The following is a 24,990-nucleotide window of genomic DNA, read 5'->3' as shown; positions in this document are numbered from 1 at the left end:
TATTTTATGTTCTCAAGTTTATTTCCACAGAACTGTCTTTTTTAAAAAAAATAAGAAGTCTAGGCACAAAAATCAGCCAGGACTATATAATGAGACTTGATGGGACTTAAATCATCTTCAGAGTCACTGATATGTACATAAGACATAGCATACTGCAGTCACAAGGAAAAGCTGCAGAAAATATGTTAAGATTAATTCCCATTTTAAAGATGAGGAAAATAGTGCAGAATGATAAAATACCTTGGTCAAGGAGCACAGTCAAAAATAGATGCCAGATGTTTCTCATTTTCACTGTCATGCTCAAACTAATAACCTGTGTAATATCATAATTATTTCTTTAAAAAGGAAATCAGAAAAGGAGCTATTCAAGAAAGGTTAGAGTTTACTTGTGCAGTACACTAAGGAGACACAAACAACCTCATCTTTATAAATCTTAGAAAATGTCTACCTATTTCTACAGGCCTCTTCTGCCTTTATTTCCATAACACTTCAATTATTTAAATAAGATTCTCAAATAGGCTATTTTTTCTACTCAGTTACCAGCTAGTTGTGTACCATTTATTTATGGGGGATTTTTTTGCATTCCACTAAAAAACACATCCTGAGCCTATACTGCCTCCCTCTGTTTAGAATGAATATGCCAAGATATCAATTATAGAATTGCCAAGATGTAATGCCAATAATACAATTAAATACAAAATGATGAGTGCACAATGGAGAAGTACTAGGTAAACATACTTTAATAAAGGTATTTCTTCTCATAGCATAGAGCACACAGTAGGCATTCAATGAATGCTTGTTAATAGGTTTAGTAAAATCTTAGCCTTCTCCCTTAGATTTCAATCACAAAAAAAAAAAAAAAAAGATTTGGGAACTAAAAACATGCCGCTAATAACCTAGTATGATTTTATTTGCAATAGTAAAACATAAAAATAACTTTATCAACAAGATTTTTTGAATATTAATGTTAAATTGCAAAAAATTGATGACTGACCTTTTTAATGATGATTATATCAATAAATTGCTACATGTATACAGTATCTATACAAATTACAATATGGTAAAAGTGAAGTTACTTATCTTGTCTGTGGAGTAGCTAGGTGGCATAGAGGGACAGAACATTATTAGAAAAAATCAGGATGATCTGAGATTAAATCACACACTAACTGTGATCCTATTCAAAACACTTTAATCCTCTTTTTCAGTTTCCTCATTTGTAAAAGAAGCTGGAGAAGGAAATGGAAAACTATTCCAGAATCTCTGCTAAGAAAATCCCAAATGGGGTCACTTAAGAGTCAGATACTACTAAACAACTGAACACCAACATCTTGTCAGTGCTATGACCTTGTCAAGCACTTGAACTACTTACTCAAGCCAGCAATGACTTGTTTTGGTTCAACAAGCCAAGGTAACATCAACAAATATGTTTCAAAGAACAACTGAAATAGTCAAAAAATTCATGAAACATTATTTCCAAGTGTAACTATATATAAAAACATGAATAGAATCTCTGTAATATTTCTCATTCTTTGTTATTCAGTCATTTTTACTCTTTTCTGACTCTTCATGACCTCATTTAGGGTTTTCTTGACAAAGATACTGAAGTGATTTATCATTTCCTTCTCCAGTTCATTTGACAAATGAAGAAACTAACGTATACAGAGTTAAGTGACTTGTCCAGGGTCATATAGCAAGAAAGTATCCAAGGATAGACCTGAACTCAGAAAGATAACTATTTTTAAATTGAGCCCCCACCCCAGAGCTGTGTCCATGATGAATGCCAACTAGCTACCTATACTTCCCACCTGAACAGCCTATTTTCTTTTTTCACCTATTCAAATCATATACTATCCTTGAGGTCCACCTCTCATCCCAACTCTCCAACCTTTCCCTATCAGCCCACATTCTGTACCTATTTAGCCTCCTAATGAACTGTAGCCTACTAGTTCACTCTACTACTTATGTGGTTTTTAATTATATAATGTTTTTATCTAACTTTTCATGAGTATTTTGTTATTCAATTGTTTTCAATATCTTCATATTCACATCTTAACTTTCCAGAGAAACTGGGGGGGGGGGGGGGGGGGCGAGGTAGGTAGAAGAAAAAGCATTGACCTGAATCAGAAGAGCTAGGTTCTAGTCCAACTCCAGTTAAATTTACTTTTAACAATTAGCAAAAATGGTCCTCTGGGCTTCAACTTTTTGTAAATTAAAAATGGAGAGATTGTACTAATTATCTCCATGCTTCTCCCTAATCCAGACTAATGTTTCAAATTTAGACTTATATATCTCAGTATCCTTTAATACTTAACATTCTGCAATAAAAGTAAGCAGAATCTGAAGAGTTTACTGTAGTAATATAAAGGAATACAATTCTGAGAGACCAGAATATGATTAAAGCAGTGTCCAATCACAGTTTCAGAAAAGAGTTGAAAGATAGGACAAATGCTTTGCACATCTTGGAAAAAGAAGTGATAGACCACGGATACAGAATGAGACATTCATTTTGAGACATGGTTTAACATTACAACTACAATTAATTTATACTACTTTAACTTCATTTACTTGTTATAAGGTAGGGTTCTATTGAGAAAAGGATTAAAAAACTAGAAATTAATAATAACATTTTAAAATGTGTATCAATAAAACATTTGAAAAAATGTATAGGGGCGGCTAGGTGGCATAGTGGATAAAGCACCGGCCTTGGAGTCAGAAGTACCTGGGTTCAAATCCGGTCTCAGACACTTAATAATTACCTAGCTGTGTGGCCTTGGGCAAGCCACTTACCCTCATTTGCCTTGCAAAAAAAAAAAAAAAAACCTAAAAAAATGTATAGTGACTACAATAATGATTAAATATTTTTACTAATAGATTAATTTTGGAAATACTAAAAAAGTATTTTAAGGTAGAATATGGCAATTTTTCAAAATTAGAGAAAATAGTATGATAAAAAGCTAGTTTCTAATTTGTATACACTTTATTTAACTCTTATTACTTTACCTACCTATTCCTAACCACTAAAAATCAAAGTCAAACATGGACATGCTTCTACTACCAATCTATCACAAAGATAATTGATTACTTCAATGATAAGCTGCCTGAGACAGCCATGTAGTGAGTCAATGGAACAAATGCTGTTCAAAATGATGCTTTTTTCCATTAAAACATGGAATATATAAAAATACAGCAATCTTCTAGAAATTAAATTAAGAACAGCACACTCTCCACTCCATTTAGTCCCAGAACACATCTGGGGCTAAACATCTGGACACAAGGGAAATGCCCACTTGCTCTTTACAGTTCTATCATGGCCAGCCATGAATCAGACTAGTCTATGACCTAAAACATTCTAACAGGTTAAACACTCACTTTTGCTCTGTACACTACACATAAAATATCCTCTGTTCTTATGCTCTAATTTAAATTGTTTACATAAAATCAAAACTTAAAAATTACTTTTATGTTAATTTTGCTTTCAATTTATTTTCCTTCTAAGGTAAACATCCCCAAGGTTCCATTTCAAGTGTTTGCTTATTTAAAAAGAAAATTAGATTATTCAAAAACCAAAGGAAATAAAAGTTCTCACTAGTCTGAAATAAGGAGTAAAAAGAAGCCTCTACTTCATTAACAATGGTCTACAAAATGATGCTACACAAAGTTAAAGATAACTTCTAAAGCAAAGAAAGCAAAGAAATATTTTAAAATAAATTACTTGAGCTGAAAGAAAAAACAATAGGTATTTAAATTTGCAATGTGAAAATTCCTGAAAAATGTGAAAAATCATTTGCTTTCTCTTTCAGTGACTAAATATGCATTTTAAAAACTTTAAATAAGCATCATACTTAATTGGTTTTTATAGGCTATTAACACAAATGCAATATTCCTATAAATTTATGCCTTAGGGTATAGATGGTTCAAAATATTTGACTAAAAATTACTGGAATTAACATACTAGTCCTCCATTTTTCACTATTGAAAAAATGATATTTGATATTCTCTCATCTCTTCCTATAAAATCAGGAAATTTCTTTAAAAATTTTGAATGATTATGTCTCACTGTAAGAAAATATTCTCTAATATAATAACATAAGAAGGAATGGTTAAACTTTTTAGGTATAAAAATTATTAGTTTCTTACATTCTTCTTAAACACTTTTTTGGTTTTTATACATAAATTATTACTGTTTCAATTAAACTCTACCAAAACTCTCTTAAGACATGAATAAAAGATTATTAATTAAGTACTAATCAATGATTATACAGGCTAATCTGCTACAAATCTTAGAGACATTCAGATTACATAAAAACCAAGATATTCTCAGTACAGAAAAAATAAGGGCATGCTGTATGATAGACTGTGCACATAAATATTAAAATAACAAGTTGGATAAAAGATACTTTTAGATAGTACAATATGACAAATATTCAATTCCTTTACATTGTACATGTACCAAAAAAATTATTAATTATATGGTGTTAAACTAATGAGTTTATGGGCGAAAGGATTAAAACTGACATATACATATACATATACATATATATATACATACATACACACATATATATACACATACATACATACATAAATCTGTATACATCTATAATGCCCAATGCTATCTTTACTGGACCTATATGGCCACACATATGATCACTGTTTAAAAACATACTTTTTTTTAAAATGAGGAAAAAAATTACTTAAATATGAAAGTAATCCAAACAACTACTTTAGTTTGAGGGTCAAAAAAACAGGTTCTTCATAAGGAGTTTAAAAATGTAATTTTTAACATGGCCTCTGGTATTAAGGACGTCTTATCTGATGAATAAAAATAATTATGAGTCCTTTGGAGACATTCTAGGATAAACATTTCCCAGTAGAGAAGTTGTAAAAGTTTACAACCAACACATCAAAAGTGCTCTGAATCACAAATAAGAGAAATTGTAACATTACACAACTTTGAAGTTTCATCTCACATATTACCAAAATGCTGTCAAAAATGATAAAATATTAAAATAGTGAATGCTAGAGGGACTGTGGGAAAACTGGCACACAAACTACATTGTTGGGAGCTGAAAATTGATACAACTACCCAACAAAGCAATAAAAAACTAGCCTAGAAAACAAAATTGTGCTAAAGCTTTAAATAGGAATATCACATACATCTCACGAATGGCACAGACAAAAGGGAAAGTCTTAAATATGCCAAAATATTTCTATTAAAAATTTTTGGGGATAGCAAATAATTAGAAAATAAAAGGATTCCCACTTTTTAGGAAATAGCTGAACAAAATGTGGAAAATTCTATCAGAAGAAAAGGAGATGGTGAATTAAGAAAAACCTGACTTGAATGAACTAATACTGAATGAACAATGCAAGCAGAATTAAGATATTTAAAAGTAGGTAAAAATAAATCACATTAAAAACTATCTAGACTCATCAATAATGGTCAATTCTCCCTTCAGAGAATTAATGATGATAAATACTTTCTTCTTTAAAAAGAGATAATAGATAATGGGTGAGGAATTAGACATATACTGTCACATATAGCTAATACTCCATTATTTTGTATTATTTAACTGTATGAGTAAAAGTACAGGGAAGGTATTCTTTGGGTTTCTATGTATTGAGAAAATATTTTTTTAGGTACACATTGTCTTCCCTGATTTAATATAAGCTACTTGAAGGCAGTGAATGTTCCTTTTTTCTTAATCTTTGTATCATCAGCACTTACAAAGTGCCTAGAGAGTAATTAATGCTTATGATTGATATAAAGTAGGGAAGAATAGTAAATTGAATTTAATTCAATTTCTACCAAAACTCTCTTAAGACATGAATAATAGTAAAAGTGCCAAAAAAATTTAAAAGAAATATTTCAAGATGGATACAGAATACAGTGAATTTCACAATATCATATGTTGCAGTGAGACTTAAATGTAATAAGACAATATTTAATACTTTTGTAGAGATTACAGTATGGACAAAGGAATAGAATTTTTATTTTTAAAAAGAAAAGAAAAGTCTATCCCTATCTACAAGGAACTTCATTTTGAGAATGACTAAAAATAATTAATTTCATTAATTAAAACTAATTGTCACTAAAACCACCCAAAAGTACAATAAATCTAATATAAATACCATACAAACTGATTTCAGAAGAAACAAAACAGAGAAAAATCTGAGACCACTGAATTTGGACAAGAAGGATTTCTGAAGTAGTCTGAGTTTAGAAGGGGAACGATAGGAATTATTAAGGAAGAGTACAGCAGAAGACATCATGAGCAAAGATTTTGCAATAAGTATGTGTGATACAGGGGGCCATATTAGGCATATTTTAAACAAATTTATCATAAAATGTCTCTATCCTAAAATGTTTTATAATGTAGAATCATCTCTTGTAGGGAAAAGAAAATATACCAATCACCTCTAATTCTAAGCATCAACATGGCAACCAAATGAACACTAACCAAAGTATTCAAGAAACTTTCAAATCCAGTACTAGATTCTGCAAAATGAATCTGACAGGTGATTTTTATAGTCTCTCTGCTGATTTGGTTCAAAATCCACAGTGTAAACTTGGAAAAGAAATCATATTTCTGTAGAAAAGTCCTTAATTTGCAATCTACTGAAAAATCAGAAAATGGAAATAGCTGGGCAGCTATTGGGTACCTTGGATTAAGACCAAGTCTAGGATCAGGAAATCATCATTCTAAATTCAAATTTATTATCAGAAACTTGCTACTAACCATGAGACCCTGGATACATCATTTAACCCTGTCAGTTTCCTAATCTGTAACATGAAATAGAAGAGGAAAAGGCAAACCACCTCAGAACTTTATCAAGAAAACACAAAATGGGATCATGAAGAGTCAGACATAACTAAACTAATTCTCTTTTCTCACTCTGAAATTCTATGAGTCTATATGGGAGATACATGGATTGAAGGACAAACAATGAAAATTAGAGAAAAAAATAGTGGAATTGTAGGCAAAGGTCTTTAGGTTCACAATTCCAGCTATGACATTTCCAAGTCACTTACTATCTTAGGACTTCAGTTCCTTATTAGTAAAATGAAAAACTGGACCAGATCAAGAATTCATAACCTTCTCTTATCTTGGACCTCCCCTTATGGCAATCTTATAAAGCCTACAGAAAGGCTCCTCAAAATATTTTTTAAAAGCATTAAATATAGAGAAAGGAAATAGGAAGAAAACCAAATATTCATCAAAGTATTAAAAAGAAAAAAACAGGTTCATAGATTATAGGAAATAACTTTATGACTAGATGTTCTCTTAAGACATGTTGAAGTCTAAATAAGAAAAATAGAAGAGAAAAACTTGGAACAAATGAGGATGATCAAAAATGAATGCATCTAACAGTAATGAAACAACACCCAAATGAGTACCTTGATTTTCACATGAACAAAATCAATCCTCCATTTTCAACACCTCCAGGTTCATCACACAAGATGACGTTCATCATCACTTTCCCTGTTGTTTCTTCCACCTTCTAACAAGAACAGCTCTATATAGACCCATTACTATCTACATCAGGTGGAGCAATAAATTGATGTGTTGGTTTCAGTCACTCACCTGTATCTGTTTTTTGAGTTCCTTGACCAAACTGGCATCCTGGCGGGCATTCTCCCGCTGAGCTGCATCAGCAAGTACGTTGGCTGTGGTCTCTGCCTCTGGCATCCACTTGAGGAAGCTCTCCAGATCCTTGAGGGAAGCCTGCACTGTCCTCAGCTCAGCCTCCAAGACAGTCTGTCTGTCACAAAGGCTGAAAGCATCAACAGACAAGCAAACCTTAAATAACTGCCCTTTAGTACATGCTACATCATGGAGATGGTGAATTAAAAGTGAGCAGATAAACTAAAAAAGCAAATGTTCCATTTCTTTCAGTCACCAAAAGGAGTTGAGAAACTTATTCCTTTATATCTTTCTGTGCACTCTTTCAATGGAGGCAGTAAGTGGTAGAGAGGATAGGACATGATGTGTCCTGAAAGCAGGAAGACTAGAGCTCAAATCCTATTTATGTGACCGCATGTAAGTAATTTAACTTTTATTTGTCACACTTTCCTTAATTATATAATGAAGATAATAACAGCATCTACCACACAGGGTTGTTTGAGGATCAAATGAGAAATTTGTATACCATTTAGCACAGTGGTACATTTCATGTATCTATCTATATATTCAAATGTATATATACACATATACATATATACACATGCACATAGTCACATATAGGTACACACTCACATATATATATGTACACACACACACATATATTGCATGCCTTATTTCCTTCTTTTCTCCCACTTTAAACAGGATCAATAAGATTTTCTATTTGAACATTTGAACATGTTTTCTTAAACACAAAATTCCAAATTATAAAATCACTCCTATGACAATTTGGATTATCATTCTTATATGGGAATAACATTTCCTAGAAAACTAGAAAGGGTGCATTTAACAAGCACTATTCTCTCTCTCTCTTCATATTCAAGCTAAATGAAATGATTTAAAGTACCAAATTTGTATTTTCTTAACATCTCATATAAATAAAATTTATTTACTATATTGGTAAAATAATAAAGTTAGAAGTTGTCAGCTCAAATTTCTGCAAACTATTCATTAACGATGCACCCAAATTAATTATTTTAGACACAGAATTACATATCAGACATTTCAGGAAGAACCTACTTGTGAAAGTTATACTTATGAATTTTTATTTCTTCACCAGTAATTAATACAAGATCCAGTTCCATAGTTGGCACTTAATAAATGTCTTTTCATTTGTATCTAATGATATCTAATATATGTTTCATTACAATACCACTAACATTGCCTCAGATCAAGCCTTTATTTCTTTAAATCAGAGTATAATAGCTTGCAAATTGCATTTCCTGAATGAAGCTTATCCCCATTGACTCTATCCCACTCAACACCATGAAATTGAATCTCCTCAAAATACAAATTTCATCATGCCCCATCCTCTGCTCTAAAATACCCAATAACTTCTCAAACCCTAAATAAAATGTTCAGATTGCTTAGCCTGTAAAATCACAAGTCCAATCCAAACTTCACTGCCTAATATTGCCTCATATTAAGTCTTTAACCACAACAAACTGTTGGCTATTCCCAGACTAAATTTTGTATACAGCTGTCTGTTTTTGTTCACATCGTTATCTCCTTCCTAAAACATGCCTCATTACACACACACACACACACACACACACACACACACACACACACACAACATAATTGGCTACATAAATTCTATTCATTGGGAGCAAATAAATGAAAAGAAAAGGGGCATCCTATGATTGGGGAAAGGCTAAGCAAATTGTGATATGTGAAAACACCTGAAGAAATGAAAAAAAAATATGAAGAATTTAGAGAAAAATTTCCAGAGTTGTATTGATTAATGCAGCAAAGTAATATACACAAAAAATATGTATATTGATTACAACATTATGGAAATGGAAAGAACAGTTTTTAAAGTATGTGTGTATATATATATATATATATATATACACATACATACATACACACACACACACAGAGTTATCATAACAAAGGTAAAGATATGATAAAGACAAATAAAGAAATGAATCTCCCTCCTTCTCTTGGAGAGCCAGATTGAACCATCAACATAGAATGCTATATCCCTTCTCAGACATAGTTAATTACTTTTATAGCTATACATAGAAATGACTAGAATATTAAAAACAATATTTATCAAAACGAGTTTTAAAAAAAATACAGGCTTTTTAATGTCTACAAAGTTAAGCTCCATGCCAATCTCTTCCATGAAGTTGACATAGAACATTCTAGCAATTAAAAACCACATCCTTCTATCTTCTTGAGAGTCTAACACTGATCCACTATCTTCATTTGAATATTATTCTAGCTACCTTATGGAACTGCTTATACTCTCATTACTACTAAACATTTGGTGGGGGTGGGGGTGTTGTCTAATTTCCATATATGAGTAAAACCTTAATGAGATTGCTACACAGAGTGAATATTATAGTATTTAGATAGTGTTTCCTTTCTTTTCTTAGATATCCTATTTATTTATAAGCTTATGCGTTCAATATTCTGTGTAAATATATGACAAAGAGAGGTGGTTATAAATGTTAAGAACTCATACCAAAGTAAACTTGGGCATCATATATTACACACTGGGACTAACATCACTGTGGTCTACAATTCTCAGAAGGCATTGCACTAATATAATATTTCCTGCCAAGCCTCTAACAACTTGATATTCTTGTGGAATCATTGTAAAGAACAAACAATATATAATCAGAGTTCAGGGTTTGAGTTACAGTGTCATAAAATATCATGAATATGGTTTAGTCATATGTGTGTTTGTTTCTAATCGGTATGAGGACTGGTCTGAAAAGACTTAAGTCTATTGCCTTAGATGGGGGAAATACAGACTAAAAAAGCAAACATGGCTAAAACACTGACTTTTCTGGACCGTGACACACTGAAAAAAAGGACAGGTTTTGGAGTAATAGGACTTAGGTTCAAATAAAGCTCCTGACACATTCTCCTTTGGCAAGTTACTGACCCATTCTTGGCCCAAGTTTTCTCATCTGTGCAAATGAGGTTGTTTACTGAAAAGATGTATTCTCCATATTCTATTCTATATGGGCCTTAATTATTAGAATAACAAACAATTAGAACAATTAGGAAGAATTCCAACAGATTTATATGTAAAACTAGAAAAACTAGTGGAAAAAAGAAAAGTAAAAATTTGTTCATGAAATGTGACTTCAGTGAAAAAGTCAAAGGTACAAAATACAGGGCAGATATATAAGCAAACTACTGAAGATTTAAGATAGAATTCTTAATCATTTCATGTATTAGAGATCACTGTACATTGCTATGTTTATCTGTTTCCATCTTACCTGAATAGAACTGTTAACTATTTAGAAACTATATCTATACACTCAGGAGGGCAAGGGAAAAAAGGGGAGGGGAGAAGGAGAGAGGGGAAGAGAGAGAGAGAGGAAGGGAGGGATGGAGTAATTGGAGGGAAGGTGGTAGAGAGGGAAAAGAAGAGAATGAGAAAGAGGAGAGGAAGAGAGGGAGGAAGAAGAAAGGAAATTAATAGGAAATGAGGTAGGTCATATTCATTTGAAAGACTTCAACTGAGATGACTATAAATCTCTCACATCTGTCTCCAGAAAGCATGATGTCCTAATAAACTATCATCTGTCTACTTAAAAATAAGTTCAAGTTTTTAAATGACTATTAATGAAAGGAAAGTTCTCTTTAACATTATCAGCAACTGAATGAACATGTCAGTGCTGTGTTCCTCCTGCTATGATAAATGAAAGATTACCTTTGAGTATAATCCATTTTTAATTGCCTACTTCGTCTACTCCAACTATTGCTGTAGGCGGTCTTAAAATATTTACAAAGCAAAGGAAAAGAGAATTAGAGGTCCTAAATAAAGCAGGCCATGTTTTCCTAAGTGATCGATTTTTCTAGAAAGTTTTGTTCTCTGAAAAAAAATCTTTACTTTTTAGATTACACCTCAAATGGTACCATTATGGGGAAAGCTATATTTAGGGACCATCTTTTCTCTGCTAAGGAAGGTATCCTGCTGTTCTTTTCCTCTCAGTCTGCAACTCAGGTTGCAGTTCATGAATAAAACCCATTGTCATATCCAACAGGTGCAATATCAAAATAAGATCTTTCCTCCAGTGAGTCACAGAGAACTTAATATTATACACTTTTTTCTAAAAATCTCTTATGAAATTTAGCATTTGCAACAGTTTTCTTTCTTGCAAAGTCTAATCTCTTTCTGAGACAAGATATCAAACACATTAATGCCTTTTTATTTGCCTTAGAACTCTATCTAGGAGAGAAGCTCAATGTGATGGGCCGGAGTTTAAATCCAACCCACATACTTGCATTCTTACAACATGCGTGACTGAAAGCAAGTCACTTAACCCTGTTTGCCTTAATCCACCAAAGGAGGAATTGGCAAACCATTCCAGTCACTTCTCTAAGGAAACTCCATGGACTGTATGTAACAAGGATTCAAGAAATGCCAGAAATGACTGACAACAACAAAGAATTCTATCTGTAGAATCTCTACAGAAATTTAGTTTATAGATTGATACAAAAAATACAAGACAAAAAAAGAGGCCTTATATACACTGTATCCTTTCTAAATTGTTGGCTATGTTTAATCAATTGAATATGAATTATAAAGGAGTTCAATATTATCTACCTTAGTGAAAGACAAAATATTAATTCTGAAATCAAATTACTTTGAAGTAAATCACTTAAAAGTCTGAGAGAGGGAAAGATTAATTTCATTTAGAGACATTGAGTCATTCTCAAAACCAGGAAACAATTAAATAGTTTTGAGTGATGAAGAATATAAGTAAAAAATTTTAAGCAGAAGCTAAAGACTTGTTCTTCAAGCCCTAGATATTCACTGAGGATAAACAAAAGGATCTCTCACACAGATAAGTTGCCCCCAAAAACTGACTTACTAGAACTAAAAGACAAGAATGACATAGCTTTATTTGAAAGGTGCAATAGAATATAAAGTATTTTCTCCACAAAAAAGAAAATTTGAACTTAGTAAAAAATGACATGCCCACAAATAAACAGATAAGACTTTGGGCTGGAGTAAGCATGCAACCTGTGACCTCTCTGCCAGTGGCCACTGCCTACCCTCAATCTTGGCATCGCCATCCCTACCCCATCACCTTGGTTCAGTCACTTGAATCGGTCCAGTGTGTGGCAACAGGGCAGAGGAGGGCAGCAGCAGCAGTCCTTGCCCTTGCACATGCAGGTTTCTATAATATTCCTACTGCCAATATAGTGACTTGCCCCCTCTAAAACTGGAGAACATTAAGGACTGTTTCCTCTATGTCTTGAAATTATATGATAAGATTGACCCAGAAAAGCTTTCAGTATCTTCCAACTTCATGGATAGTTTGGACCAAGTAGAAATAATAATGGTTGTGGAAGATGAATTTGGGTTTGAAATTCCTGACATAGATGCTGAAAAGTTAATGCATCCACAAGAGATTGTAGATTACATTGCAGATAAGAAAGATGTGTACCAATAAAGTAATTTTTTTAAAAAATCAAAGAACTCAGATGATCCCAACAAGTGTCTGAATATGCGAACACATTATGAGACCATTGCTGCTTGTGCTAGAGTATTTCTGTTGGAACTATATATTTAAGTTATCTAAATATGTGTTGACCTTTAAAAATAAACATATAAAATAAAAAATAAACAGATAATAATTAGCCCAATAGTACTCAAACTCTTCTCTTAGCTATACAGGGATGTGATTACTGATTCAGGACGATAGAAGGTGTTATAGACTTCTGATTTCATCAGTAAATTGAACTGCTTATAAGGAAACACTCCCAATGAAGATCAACAAAATGTATTTACTCATATGTAACATTTAACAGCATCAAAGCAGTGGGATAATATTTTGAGCCAAGGGTAAAGAGAGAAATATAAAAACAAAGCAAACAAAATTCAACAATTACTTGAGGAGAAATTCTATGGCAGATGCTAGTTTGCCACAGATAAGACAACATAATAGAAATATGATATAGAACTGATTATATTAATTCACTTTGTTATCCAAAAAGAACAAAAAAAATTGTAAACTCAATGAGGACAAGTGCAATTATCTTCTTTTTTGATCTTGCTCAGGAGCTAGAATAACTAAGTGTAAATGACAAGTATTTGATCTGATGAGAGTTCCAGGCGGGCACTGGCCATTTTGTTTCTGCTTTATCACCAGTTACTCTAGCACACTGTTTAGGATATAGTAGGTATTCAATAGATGCCTGTTGATCTGCTTATTAATGGCAAAGATTTAGTGATCGAATAAGTTGTTTAAGATAAACGGTTGCATAGAGGCAAGTTGGATGTCTTGGGGCAGGTGCTGTGCCAGGCAGAAGTGTTGAGCTTAGATTCAGAAAGATCTGAGTTCAAATAAGACCTTACACAATGACACTGCCATTCAATCTCTATTTGCCCCAATCCACCTATAAGGAGGAAATGGAAGACTATTCCAGTATCTCTGCCAAGAAAACCTCAAATATAGTCATGGAGTGTCAGATACAATTGAATGACTGAAAAATAAAATAGTTCCATATACTTCTGAGTTAGAGCTTAAATCTTTGAATCATTTACTTAAGAAATTACATTCCAAATAAACTGTGTATTATTAACCAATAGTCTTAAAATTACCTTTGATTTAGGTTAATCCAAGATGAATTCAGCTGGTCACAGGTTTCTTTCACCTTTCTTGTGTCATCCCCACTATAGTCTCTAAGCAACTTATTCAAGAGATTATTGAAGGCTGCGATTGTAACTTCACCTTTATTTAAGTCTTGAATTAGCATCTGAAGTGCAATTTCAGAGGAAAAAAATAACAATTGAATTAGAAGGTATAACAAAATAGAATAAAAGACCATCCAAATAAATATCTTATACTAATTAATTTTCTCATAACCTGAATGCACTGAGTTCTATCAGTGATTAGTATGGTCTGTATAATACTATAAATATCATAAAATAAAAACAATCTAAATAGTTATCTTTTTTAATTTTTCATTTATTTAAGGCAATGGGATTAAGTGGCTTGCCCAAGGTCACACAACTAGATAATTATTAAGCTTCTGAGGCCAGTTTTGAACCCAGGTCCTCCTGATTCCAGGCAGTGGCTCTATCCCCTGTACCACCTAGCTGCCCCTATTAATCTAATTTCCATATGTATACATATTTAAATAGATCCAAAATAGCTAATATTATTAAAGTAAATTTTAGTAGAACACCTGAAGGATCTAGAACCAAAAAAGTATATTCATAGGTAAATACATATAACACATAAAATATATGTACATAGAATAGCCAGGAGTACCTAAGTTCAAATCTGACCTCAGACACAATAATTATCTAATTGTGTGGCCTTGGGCAAGCCACTTAACCCCATTGCCTTGCAAAAAACTTAAAAAAAAAAAAAGAATAACAATTCAATTGATCTATTAAGCCAGCACAAAACTATAGGACGAAACCAAATTAAGATATTATAATATAAAAGCATTTTACATGGATTCTGTCATTTCAGATGTGGAAATTGAGACCAAGAGAAAATAACCAAATTGTTCAAGATTCCATGGTTTATGAGTGACCAGTTTAATCCTAGGCATGTTCAGTTCATTTACCTTTATACTATACCAGTAGTTTCAGGACTCCTTTATATCACACTCATAGAGCTTGTTTAAGAGGATTACATATATCAATGTTAACCAAATTTGAAATTAATAAGTTTTGTTAGTATTATAAAAATTGTCTTGCCCTCACAGATCCCCTTCAAACGTACTGATAAACTACAGGATAGTAATTGTAAATGGACTTTTGTTCTCCTATTGTAAATCAGTCAAGCAATAAACACTAATTAAGCACTGCCCATGTGCCAGGCAATGGGTTTAAGCATTGGAGATATAAAAAGAAGCAACAGTTTTTACAAATCATCATTCTACTCTTCTCGATAGTAATTCACTTGTCAAATCAAGGCAATGTAAACAAAGTAACACTACAGATGATTAGAATGTACTCCCTAAATTGTATTAATTAGACAAATTATTCAATGTCTTAATATTTAATCATGTTTCATAATTCAAGTGTCCAGAAGCTATATTATTTTGAAGAATTTTAGAGAGATTAGGGAAAGAAAAGTAAAATAATTCAGGATGTCTGGAGTAAGGGTAGCTATGTACTATATGTTTGGGAAATATAAAAGGTATGGATGAAAATCCATCTCTGTCTCCTTTGCCATAATGGGCAAAAATAAATTAAATGTCAAAATATGATAAATTAAAATGGTCATTCTATTTTCAGTTTTTAACAGATGAGGAAATTGATGATCAGAATGGTAAAGTCCATATCATATATTAACTGATGAACCTGTGAAAAACAAGTGTAGAACATAGATCTCTATGGCTTACACCCAGTACTGTTTTCCACAATGACAAATTGAATCAAATGGTGACAAAAAAAGGGTTTTTTAAAAAAATTTTAAACTTCTTTGGCATAAGCTAACTAAAAAAAAAAAAAAACTCCTTTGAATGTGTTCATAAAATAGTTTCATATTGTGATCTGATGTACAATGAAAATTCAGTACAGTTTTTCTTAAAAACATCAGAAATCTAAATACTGAAAGAATTCCTAGAACACAAATAAAATGAGATTTCACTGAAGAATATGAAATATAAACAATCTGGTGAATCCTACTTTGTTGTCAGTAAGCTGTCTGATCAGGGGTTCCTTTGGGACCCTTAGGACAGTATGTACTTTAGCTTCATGCAGTCTAATAAGCTCTTCCGTTTCTTCCCTCAGATCATTCCACTGTTTGCTGTCAACAAGCATATCTTGGAGTTGCTGTTGCCGTACATCCACTCCATGCTGAGTACTATCCCACTGGTTTTTGACCTTCTCTACTGTGGGAAGCAATGCAAAGAAGTTAGACCTCAAAGTTAATATGAATTGAGAATCAGTGATTCATGTTTGTCATTTAGGTGTCTTATTAAAACAACCCAAAAAAATAGTTCATTCTAAGAGAAGCAATCGATTTGTCTACATACTTGAATTTGTCTATCTCTAAAGAGATAGACGAAAATAGTCTCTTAATTATTTAAAGTACTAATCTAAAATTAGAGGGTAACAGTTACATCAAAGTAATCACCAAAAATGCAATAATTAACTCCAAATTAAATTAAACCAAAAATCAAGAGATACTGAAGTTGATAGATCTGTGCTAAAAAACACCTGGTTTTACAGTTAATAGGAGATAGCTGGGCCAATAAATTTTACAAAGGAAGCATTGAGAAAACAGAAAAGGAGACCATTCTTGACTCTTGAAAGAAGTTGAGGAGGTTTGTGCAAGGGGAGGCTGTGCAAGGGGATTCACAAAGTCCAATAATATAGACAGGTAACAGAAAGGTATTTCTAGACAGAAGATCCAGAATGGGGCAATATTCAGAAAGAGATAAAAGTTACATTGTTCCAGCATCCAATACCTCAAAGGAATACAATACAAAACGAAAACAGATTTAATCTTAGCACATGATAATTGATAAAACTACTCATCTCCTAGATACAACAATTCTTTAAGGCCACAAGGATTTATTTGCTAAATTAACTTTTCCAATTAACTTTTGCTACCTTAATCCACAATCTTAATACACCTAGTAAAACAATTTACTCCAATCCCATCAGTGAAATGAGGCTCAATAGCAATACTTAAGTTATAGTAGCATCTTCATGTGTTCCTGCCTTTATTTTCTTAGTTGCTTAAAAATAAATGTGAATAAAATAAAATAAAAGAGGAAGTAATTATGCTCTCTAATAATTCAGGGTAATTTTCATTAAATGGAAATCACTGCCTTCTTTAAATTAGTACATTTTAATATTCAAAGATTTAGAATATCATGACCTGAGTATTGTTTCCACACTTATTCAGTTACAACCATTCAATACAGAGGAGACAAGAGAACTGCTACAAAATAATTCATTCACACTGCAGACAAGATGGTCTCATCCAATAAAGTTAGGCTACAACTTGAATAACAAAATATATTCCAACAACAGGGTCATATTCAAAGGGTCTCCAGCCAAATATGACTCCCTTACACTATACAACATGAGAACAACAAAAGAAAGGCTTCTGAGCATTAAATTTATAAATTTGAAAAGTAAGGATTTTTCTGCTTCTGTGTGTCAAAGGATTTTGTAACTGATTTTTTTTGATAAATGTAGGTTCAACAGAATTATAAGAGCTTACAATTTTCCTTTCCTCATTTAAAGACAATTAACTCCATTATCTTCTTAAGCATCCAAGTGAAACTTGGGGAGAGACTTAAGTATACAATCCAAAATAAAACACCAATAGCTCATAAAAGCAAAAGTGATCAGATATTTGACATTGAGGGAAATAAATATTCATAAAAATTATTCTGCATTCTCAATTATAATCTAAAAACTAAAATATAAATGTGCATATATACATATGGATCATGATTTACCAGGAGTTTGACAGAGAATAATAAAGAGGCTTACATTTTTCTGTGATTGCGGTTCTTATGTCAGTGCTGGAAGTTTTATTTTTCAAATTCTGAGCCAAAGTGAAAACATAATCCAGTTGGGGATGACGTTGCTCTAAGTCAGCTTTTGTAATCTAATGAAAAGAAAAACATTTTATATTATATTTTTATACTGGTGACATCAGTAAACAATGGAGAGAGGGTTGAGCTCAACAGTGAGCAAGACTTAATTTCTAGTTGCCCCCGATTCATCCTGATTGAATGATCCTAGTGAAGTCAATTACACATTCGGTGCTTTATGCAATACTCGAGGTTATAAATCACCAAAAAGGTACCAACATCCTGGACCTGTGGTTTCCACAGCACAAGAATCTCCTAGGTGATGAAACTTTCACTAAAACAGTCCCAATCTCTATTGCTATATATAGTAACAAAAAAAAAATATTAGTTTGATAAAGACATTCTGAATCTAATCATTTTTTCTATAAAGAGACAATATATCCATTTATCTACATCTAAATGTGTGCTTAAGATGACTCTCCCAGTATTGCCAAAGAAATAACAAAAAAATAAGCTTGACCAAGCATTATAAACATGATTCAAGTCTAACTAATCAAATGAGCTTCTGAACTGCAGACTAATTAAATCAATGATAAACCACAGCTTCAAAAGCTTTTGTACCACTTAATACTGATTAAATGTTCTGATTTTGTACCATATAAAACTGATTAATACTTTAAAAAAAGATGATATCAGAAAACAATGTGTTTAAGAATTTACCAATACCTAGCAAAGGAAATGAAGCAGCCTAGGAGGAATACAGTGTAGGACACTGTCTATTTTGCATTCAAAATAGAAAAGACACTCCTTACTCAATTAGAATCTGGTTTCCTAGACACTGAATAACAGTTTTAAAAATAAAGGTCAGGATATGTGACTTTTATGTTTATATCTACAAGATATTCAGTGTCTTTCAAATTAATGACTATAAGATGTGTGTGTTGATTTTATCTATTAATATATTAGTAGATTAATCAATAGAGTGTATCTAAAATCTAACTGGGTAAAGGTGAATTTTATGAAACCCAACTGTTTCAAGTGGGAAGGTTTCTGCTTCCTTGCTCTAAAGGCCTGTTGAACTCAACATTCCCACACAATACCACAAATGAAAGGAAGATGTTCTAGGTCAGTCTTATCTGTTTATAAAATATCTGGGATTCCACTTCACATTATATACTTACTTTCATACGTTCCATGGTTTGTTTGATCTCCTCCACATTCCCAACAGTGACAATGTTGGACTTGAGCATTTGATCAATCAATACCAACCAGTCAGCAAGTTCTGTGGTAGTTTTATCCAGATCAGCTGGTACTGAAAGTTCCAAAGATGGTTGTGTCTGAACAGGAATTTCTGAGGTTGATGAGACAAGCACCACCTTTTGGACAGCAGGATGAACTAAAAAAAAAAAAAAAAAAAAGTACAAATCAATCAGAAGTTTTTGATACTCCTTTTATTAGTAGTTTTAAAATGATAAGTCAAGATTTTAATAAACAAATCATTTTATATACTAATCATCAATTAATTCCTACTGATGCTGCAATACACATTAGAAGAATGAAAAAGAAAAAGACTTCTGTAGTAGCCTTGGATTCAAGTTTCAACTTTAGTCAGTGACTATCACCGTGGTGATTTGGGACAACTAACATTTACCAATCTACAAAATAAGGATACTTGTATCACCTGTGATGTAGAATTTTTGGAAGTAAAGCACTTTGCAATACATAAATTCTAATAGGAAGAGAAGCTATTTTTTGAGAAACAATATGATTTACTGAAATTAGCATGTTGGGAAAAATCAGAAGATTTGAATTGGATTCTCTAATATATTTTTTATTCTATTGATATATCTTTAATATTACCAACATTTACAAATCACCCCCACTCTAAAAGCGTTCTCTTGTTTAAAAAAAGGCAACACTAACAATATAATGACATTATTCAAAAGAGAATGCATCATTCTACATCTGGAAAAGCTCTCTATTTTTAATTTATTAGAAGTCTATTTTTTCTTACTCCCACTTTCCATGTCATTAACAAATTTAGAAACCAAAAAATACCTTGTAAAAAATATGCATAAACAAGCATTGAATTTATTCAAAATAATTGTCTTATTCTTTCAATTGTCTCTCTTTCTCTGACAATGATATATTATTGGTTCACTGGAATCATAAACGGTTACTATATTTTGATCATGGTTCTACAGCTTTCAAAGATGTTTGTCTCTGTAGTGTTATTTTTACTGTATCTTTTTCTTGGTAATACCCATTTCAGTCTTCATCAGTATATGTTCTTCCAATTCTTCTAGCTTATATGATGGTGGGTAATAAAGTTGCATATAAATATGAAACGTTTGGAGGCATCAAGTTTTTTCTTTTGCAAATGGGTTTAATAATAGAATTATTAATATATTGACTATACGTAGAGTCAAAATATTAAGTGAATGTTAGTTTTATAATGAAAATTTTTAAATGTTCCTTGCATCAATATTTTAAGTTATAGAACAGCATTTAAAATGTAACTGGCTAAAACTGCTGAGGGTGAAAGACCACAATAATATTATTAGAATTCTGTCTTTATGAGGTGGTTAGGTGACGCAGTGAATAGAGCACTGGCCCTGGAGTCAGGAGTACCTGAGTTCAAATCCGGCCTCAGACACTGCTGTGTGGCCTTGGGCAAGCCACTTAACCCCATTGCCTTGCAAAAAAAAAAAAAAAAAAAAACCCAAAAAAACTTAAAAAAAAAAGAATTCTGTCTTTCACTCTATAGGAGTAAATGTCACTAAATTATTGCTTTCTTCAAAGATTTCTTTCAACTACCTATGGAGTTGTAGTTCTTCAACTATCTGTGAACCTGGGAAAAACTTTTTCTCCAATACAGCTTATTCATTATAGATCCCTGGAATATGAAAGATTTACTTAAGGATTGAAATCACCTCATGTGTCCTACATTCATTCTGATACAGAGGTCACTCAGAGATGTGTTTAAACCACATGTGTTTATTAAAAAATTTAAAACTATGAGCAGATAGCTAAAAATACTCCTATATAATCAAGAATGAGGTTAATTAACCCCTAATTTACACACCTAAAGGCCATATTTTTGGATGTCAGGATAGTATTTAAGGTAAGGAACACATGAAAAAAATGTATAAATTTTCTTGTATATGAAAAATCAAGAAACACAAACCTACAAGTACAAATATATAAAATTATTTTATTCTAATGCCAGAATTACAAAGTAAATTGACTCTAGTTGAATAGTCACAGCATTTGGTGGAAAGATCTTAGTTTAAGTCTGATTTCACACACTCAATACCTGTATGGCCCTGAACAAGTCAACTAACATCTTTCTGTGTCAGTATTCTAAACTATAAAATAGGAATGACAACTTACCTACCTCTGAGGGCTGCTATGAAAATCAAACTGAATGAACTATCTGTGAAGTATGCAGTAAGTGCATCATTAAAGTTTAATCCCTTACCCATCTCATGAAAAATGTTATCAGTTAAACTCTTTGCTTTTGATTCTACCTTTGATTCTTTGAAATTAAAAAATGGAAATAAAAATAGACCATTAGAGAAATTTAATACTGCATGGTGAATTAAGGAGCCCAGGGTTGGATTGAGAATGGCCTAGGTTTTAGTGTTACCACTGATAGTACTAGTGAAGGGACAAACTGGTTAACCTCTCAGTGACCAAGACAACAAAGATTCCTACTTACAGATGAGTGGCCCATCTTAGTCAAGGGGTCATAGAGCTACATAGAAAAGACCTCACCAGAAATCTAATCCAAGATTCCCATTTTACTCATGAAGAATGGAAGACCAAGGATGGTTAAATGACAGAAAAGCCATCCAGGTAGTCAAGTAACTGAGAAGGAAAGTGAATCCAGGTTCAAAACAAATGTTCTTTCCATTGGACTTCTCTAACTACAAAATGGTAGAGATAATTCCCCAAATTGATAAAATTATAGAGGCAGATCACAATATATAAACTATACTTTGACAAGAATATATATATATATATATATATATATATATATAGTGACATAAAAAATATTTATTTAGTGTGACATCAAAATATATATATATATATAGTGACATAAAAATTCAGAAAAGATTTTAATAATTGAAGATATGTACTTGATTGACAATATATATAGAAACTGCCTGATTTCAAGTCATTCATGCCGGAATTATGTGTCTTCCCCAAAAAAAGAGTAAGAACTTTGAGGGGAGAAGTATGTCATTCAATTCTTTTCAATAACTCCAATATCTTCAAAATAATCCAACTAAGGAGAAACTATGTGGTCTGTGTGAGGTACTATGCTGGGGTAGAAAAATAAAGAGATTTTTAGGTTTAATATAGTTATAAATAGATTTAATATTGTTATAAATAGCGATACAACTTCAGCAAATGACTGGACTTTCCTTAGAACTGACTAACACCTCCAAAAGAATTTTTTTAAAGAGAATTATTTCTAAACTCCTAAAGAAAATAACATTGTCTTTTAATTTAATTTAAAGTATACCTTTTTTAAATCAATAGGAAAAATTAATTTTAAAGTTTTATATGCTAAATGATCATCATGTGCCTTTCAAGCTATAACATCTGAAAGTAAGGCAGAAAACAATGAGAAGTACACTATGTTGGAATTGGAAAGATCCAAGTTCAAATATGAATTCTAATACTAACTAACTGAAATCAGTTAATTGAACTGTAAAATAGGAATGATAACATGTGAAATGCTTATATTACAAAGGTTTTGTAAAATTTAAATAAAGTTATCTACATATTTTCCAATGCTAAGATGTTTTACAAATGTCTGCCATAATGACCATTATTATTTCATTCAATTTCATTCAGTTCTTTCATTCAATTTCCACATATTATTATTTAGAAACATGCCCCTACCTAACATGCTCGCTTCTTGAATGAAAAATATTACAGGGAAACAGCTATATAAAAGTGATGGTATATAAGAGAGGGGATGCACTGAAGTCAAGGCACAAGCAGCAAACTAAAACATTATCATTTTACTAAATGAATTATGACATTACATGGTTTACTAAATTTACTAAATGAATTATGACATTACATGGTTTAGGATAGCAACATGAAAATGCCAATATGTAACATGAGAAGTTATCATCACAAAATCATTTAAATAATCAATAATGCTAGCATTAAATATTCTACTGAAATACTCTTTTTTAAGGGGGATTTTTTAAGGGGAATTATTTCTAAACTCCTAAAGAAAATAAATTAAAAGTATACCTTTTTTAAATGAATAGGAAAAATTAATTTTAGAACTTTCAGAGTATATGAAGAAATAATTAAAAGGTAAATTCCATATAGAATTAATCAAAACTAAGGTATTTAAGTTTTGCTTTACTCACCAGAGAGTTTGGGGTGCATTGCAGAAAGGGGCTCTGAATCATCTAACTCTCTTTCACTCAGGGTCTTAGGAACTTCTCTGGAAATCTGCAATTTCATTCAAACAGAGAGAAAGAAATCTAAGAGAAAATATTATTTTCCCCATACAAAAAAAGATTATTTTTAGGTCAAAATTATATTCCCAACAAACATTTTTATTATTTTAACTAATATATATTTTAAATATGTTCATGATTAATACATAGAACTTAAAGCCATCTGCAGACATTTAAAAATCAAATCAATTTATGACTTTATTGATGTGGGTTCTTGTCTCCCTTAGTATAGGAAAAAAATGACTCATACTTCATCTTATATGATTCTTTTTCATTCAATACATATATATATTTCCTAATTAACTCAATTAAGCAAATAGAAAAGGAAGATTACACATTTTGAAAATCTTACCAATTAAAATAATTCAAAATAAATCCTGTTTCCAAAAAGTACATCATGTTCATTTAATTTTATTATCAATAGCTAACAGGCATTTTTGCATAACTAAAGTAAAAATCACTATAGAGGAATAAGAGTGATGAGGTATTATATTCTTCGAAACATAATAATAGAAAGGAATGAAAAATGGGGAGGGTTGGACTTCTTGAGATTTTCTATATAGTTTTGTTTGGTTGACTTTTTTAATGTACTTTTGACTGCCCCTACAATTTGTAAGTAGAACCTACCATTGCTACCCTACAGTTCAAATGAAATAAAAATATATCACTCAAAACAAATCTTAACCATTATCATTATTACCATGACTATAATAAACTGTTTATTTTTTCTCCAGGGTCCATGTTCTATTCTCTGTGCCATGTAACTGCTCCCTCCACCCCATTTTTAAATTGATAAAGACAGCAAAAGCAAAAAGAATACTTATGATAAAGAAAAGATTTCTGAGAAAGAAGCAGGGAGATAAACAAATCAGATTACAAGTGAGAGGTATGGTATGAAATGCAGAAATAAATGCTAAGAGACACTAAGAAGATAGTGTCCATAATAAGGAGAACAATAGTCTCACCACAAAGACTACACACACACACACACACACACACACACACACACACACACAGTATAGATGAAGAAACTTCAATCTTCTGAGTCAAAGTAACTTTCACAAATTCAGGGAGGATGGAAGGAAGAAAGGAAGAAGGAAGGGAGGAAGGAAGGAAGGAAGGGAGGAAGGAAGGAAGGAAGGAAGGAAGGAAGGAAGGAAGGAAGGAAGGAAGGAAGGAAGGAAGGAAGGAAGGAAGGGAGGGAGGGAGGGAGGGAGGGAAGGAGAGGAGGGAGGGAGGAAGGAAGGAGGGAGGGAGGGAGAGAGGGAGGGAAGAAGGAAGGAAGGAAGGAAGGAAGGAAGGAAGGAAGGAAGGAAGGAAGGAAG

The 24,990-nt window shown here is 32.1% G+C and overlaps 1 protein-coding gene across 3 annotated transcripts in view; it reads right to left on the bottom strand.

Annotated features, from left to right (window-relative positions):
* The window catches only part of UTRN (utrophin), a 435,226-nt gene that overhangs the window by 306,050 nt on the left and 104,186 nt on the right, over nucleotides 1-24,990 (bottom strand). For all 3 annotated transcript variants that reach the window (XM_074187765.1, XM_074187767.1, XM_074187766.1), the window contains 6 exons: nucleotides 23,573-23,657; nucleotides 19,355-19,569; nucleotides 18,130-18,247; nucleotides 16,306-16,511; nucleotides 14,260-14,414; nucleotides 7,587-7,776 (listed from right to left, as the gene is read on the bottom strand). In XM_074187765.1, the coding sequence (XP_074043866.1) occupies nucleotides 7,587-7,776; nucleotides 14,260-14,414; nucleotides 16,306-16,511; nucleotides 18,130-18,247; nucleotides 19,355-19,569; nucleotides 23,573-23,657 (969 nt within the window). The remainder of the gene's footprint in view (nucleotides 1-7,586; nucleotides 7,777-14,259; nucleotides 14,415-16,305; nucleotides 16,512-18,129; nucleotides 18,248-19,354; nucleotides 19,570-23,572; nucleotides 23,658-24,990) is intronic.

The sequence above is a fragment of the Macrotis lagotis genome, chromosome 5 (assembly GCF_037893015.1).
Source record: "Macrotis lagotis isolate mMagLag1 chromosome 5, bilby.v1.9.chrom.fasta, whole genome shotgun sequence".
Lineage (NCBI taxonomy): Eukaryota > Metazoa > Chordata > Mammalia > Peramelemorphia > Peramelidae > Macrotis > Macrotis lagotis.
The sequence above is the reverse complement of the archived record's forward strand: the minus strand, read 5'-3'. Positions and strand labels throughout refer to the sequence as shown.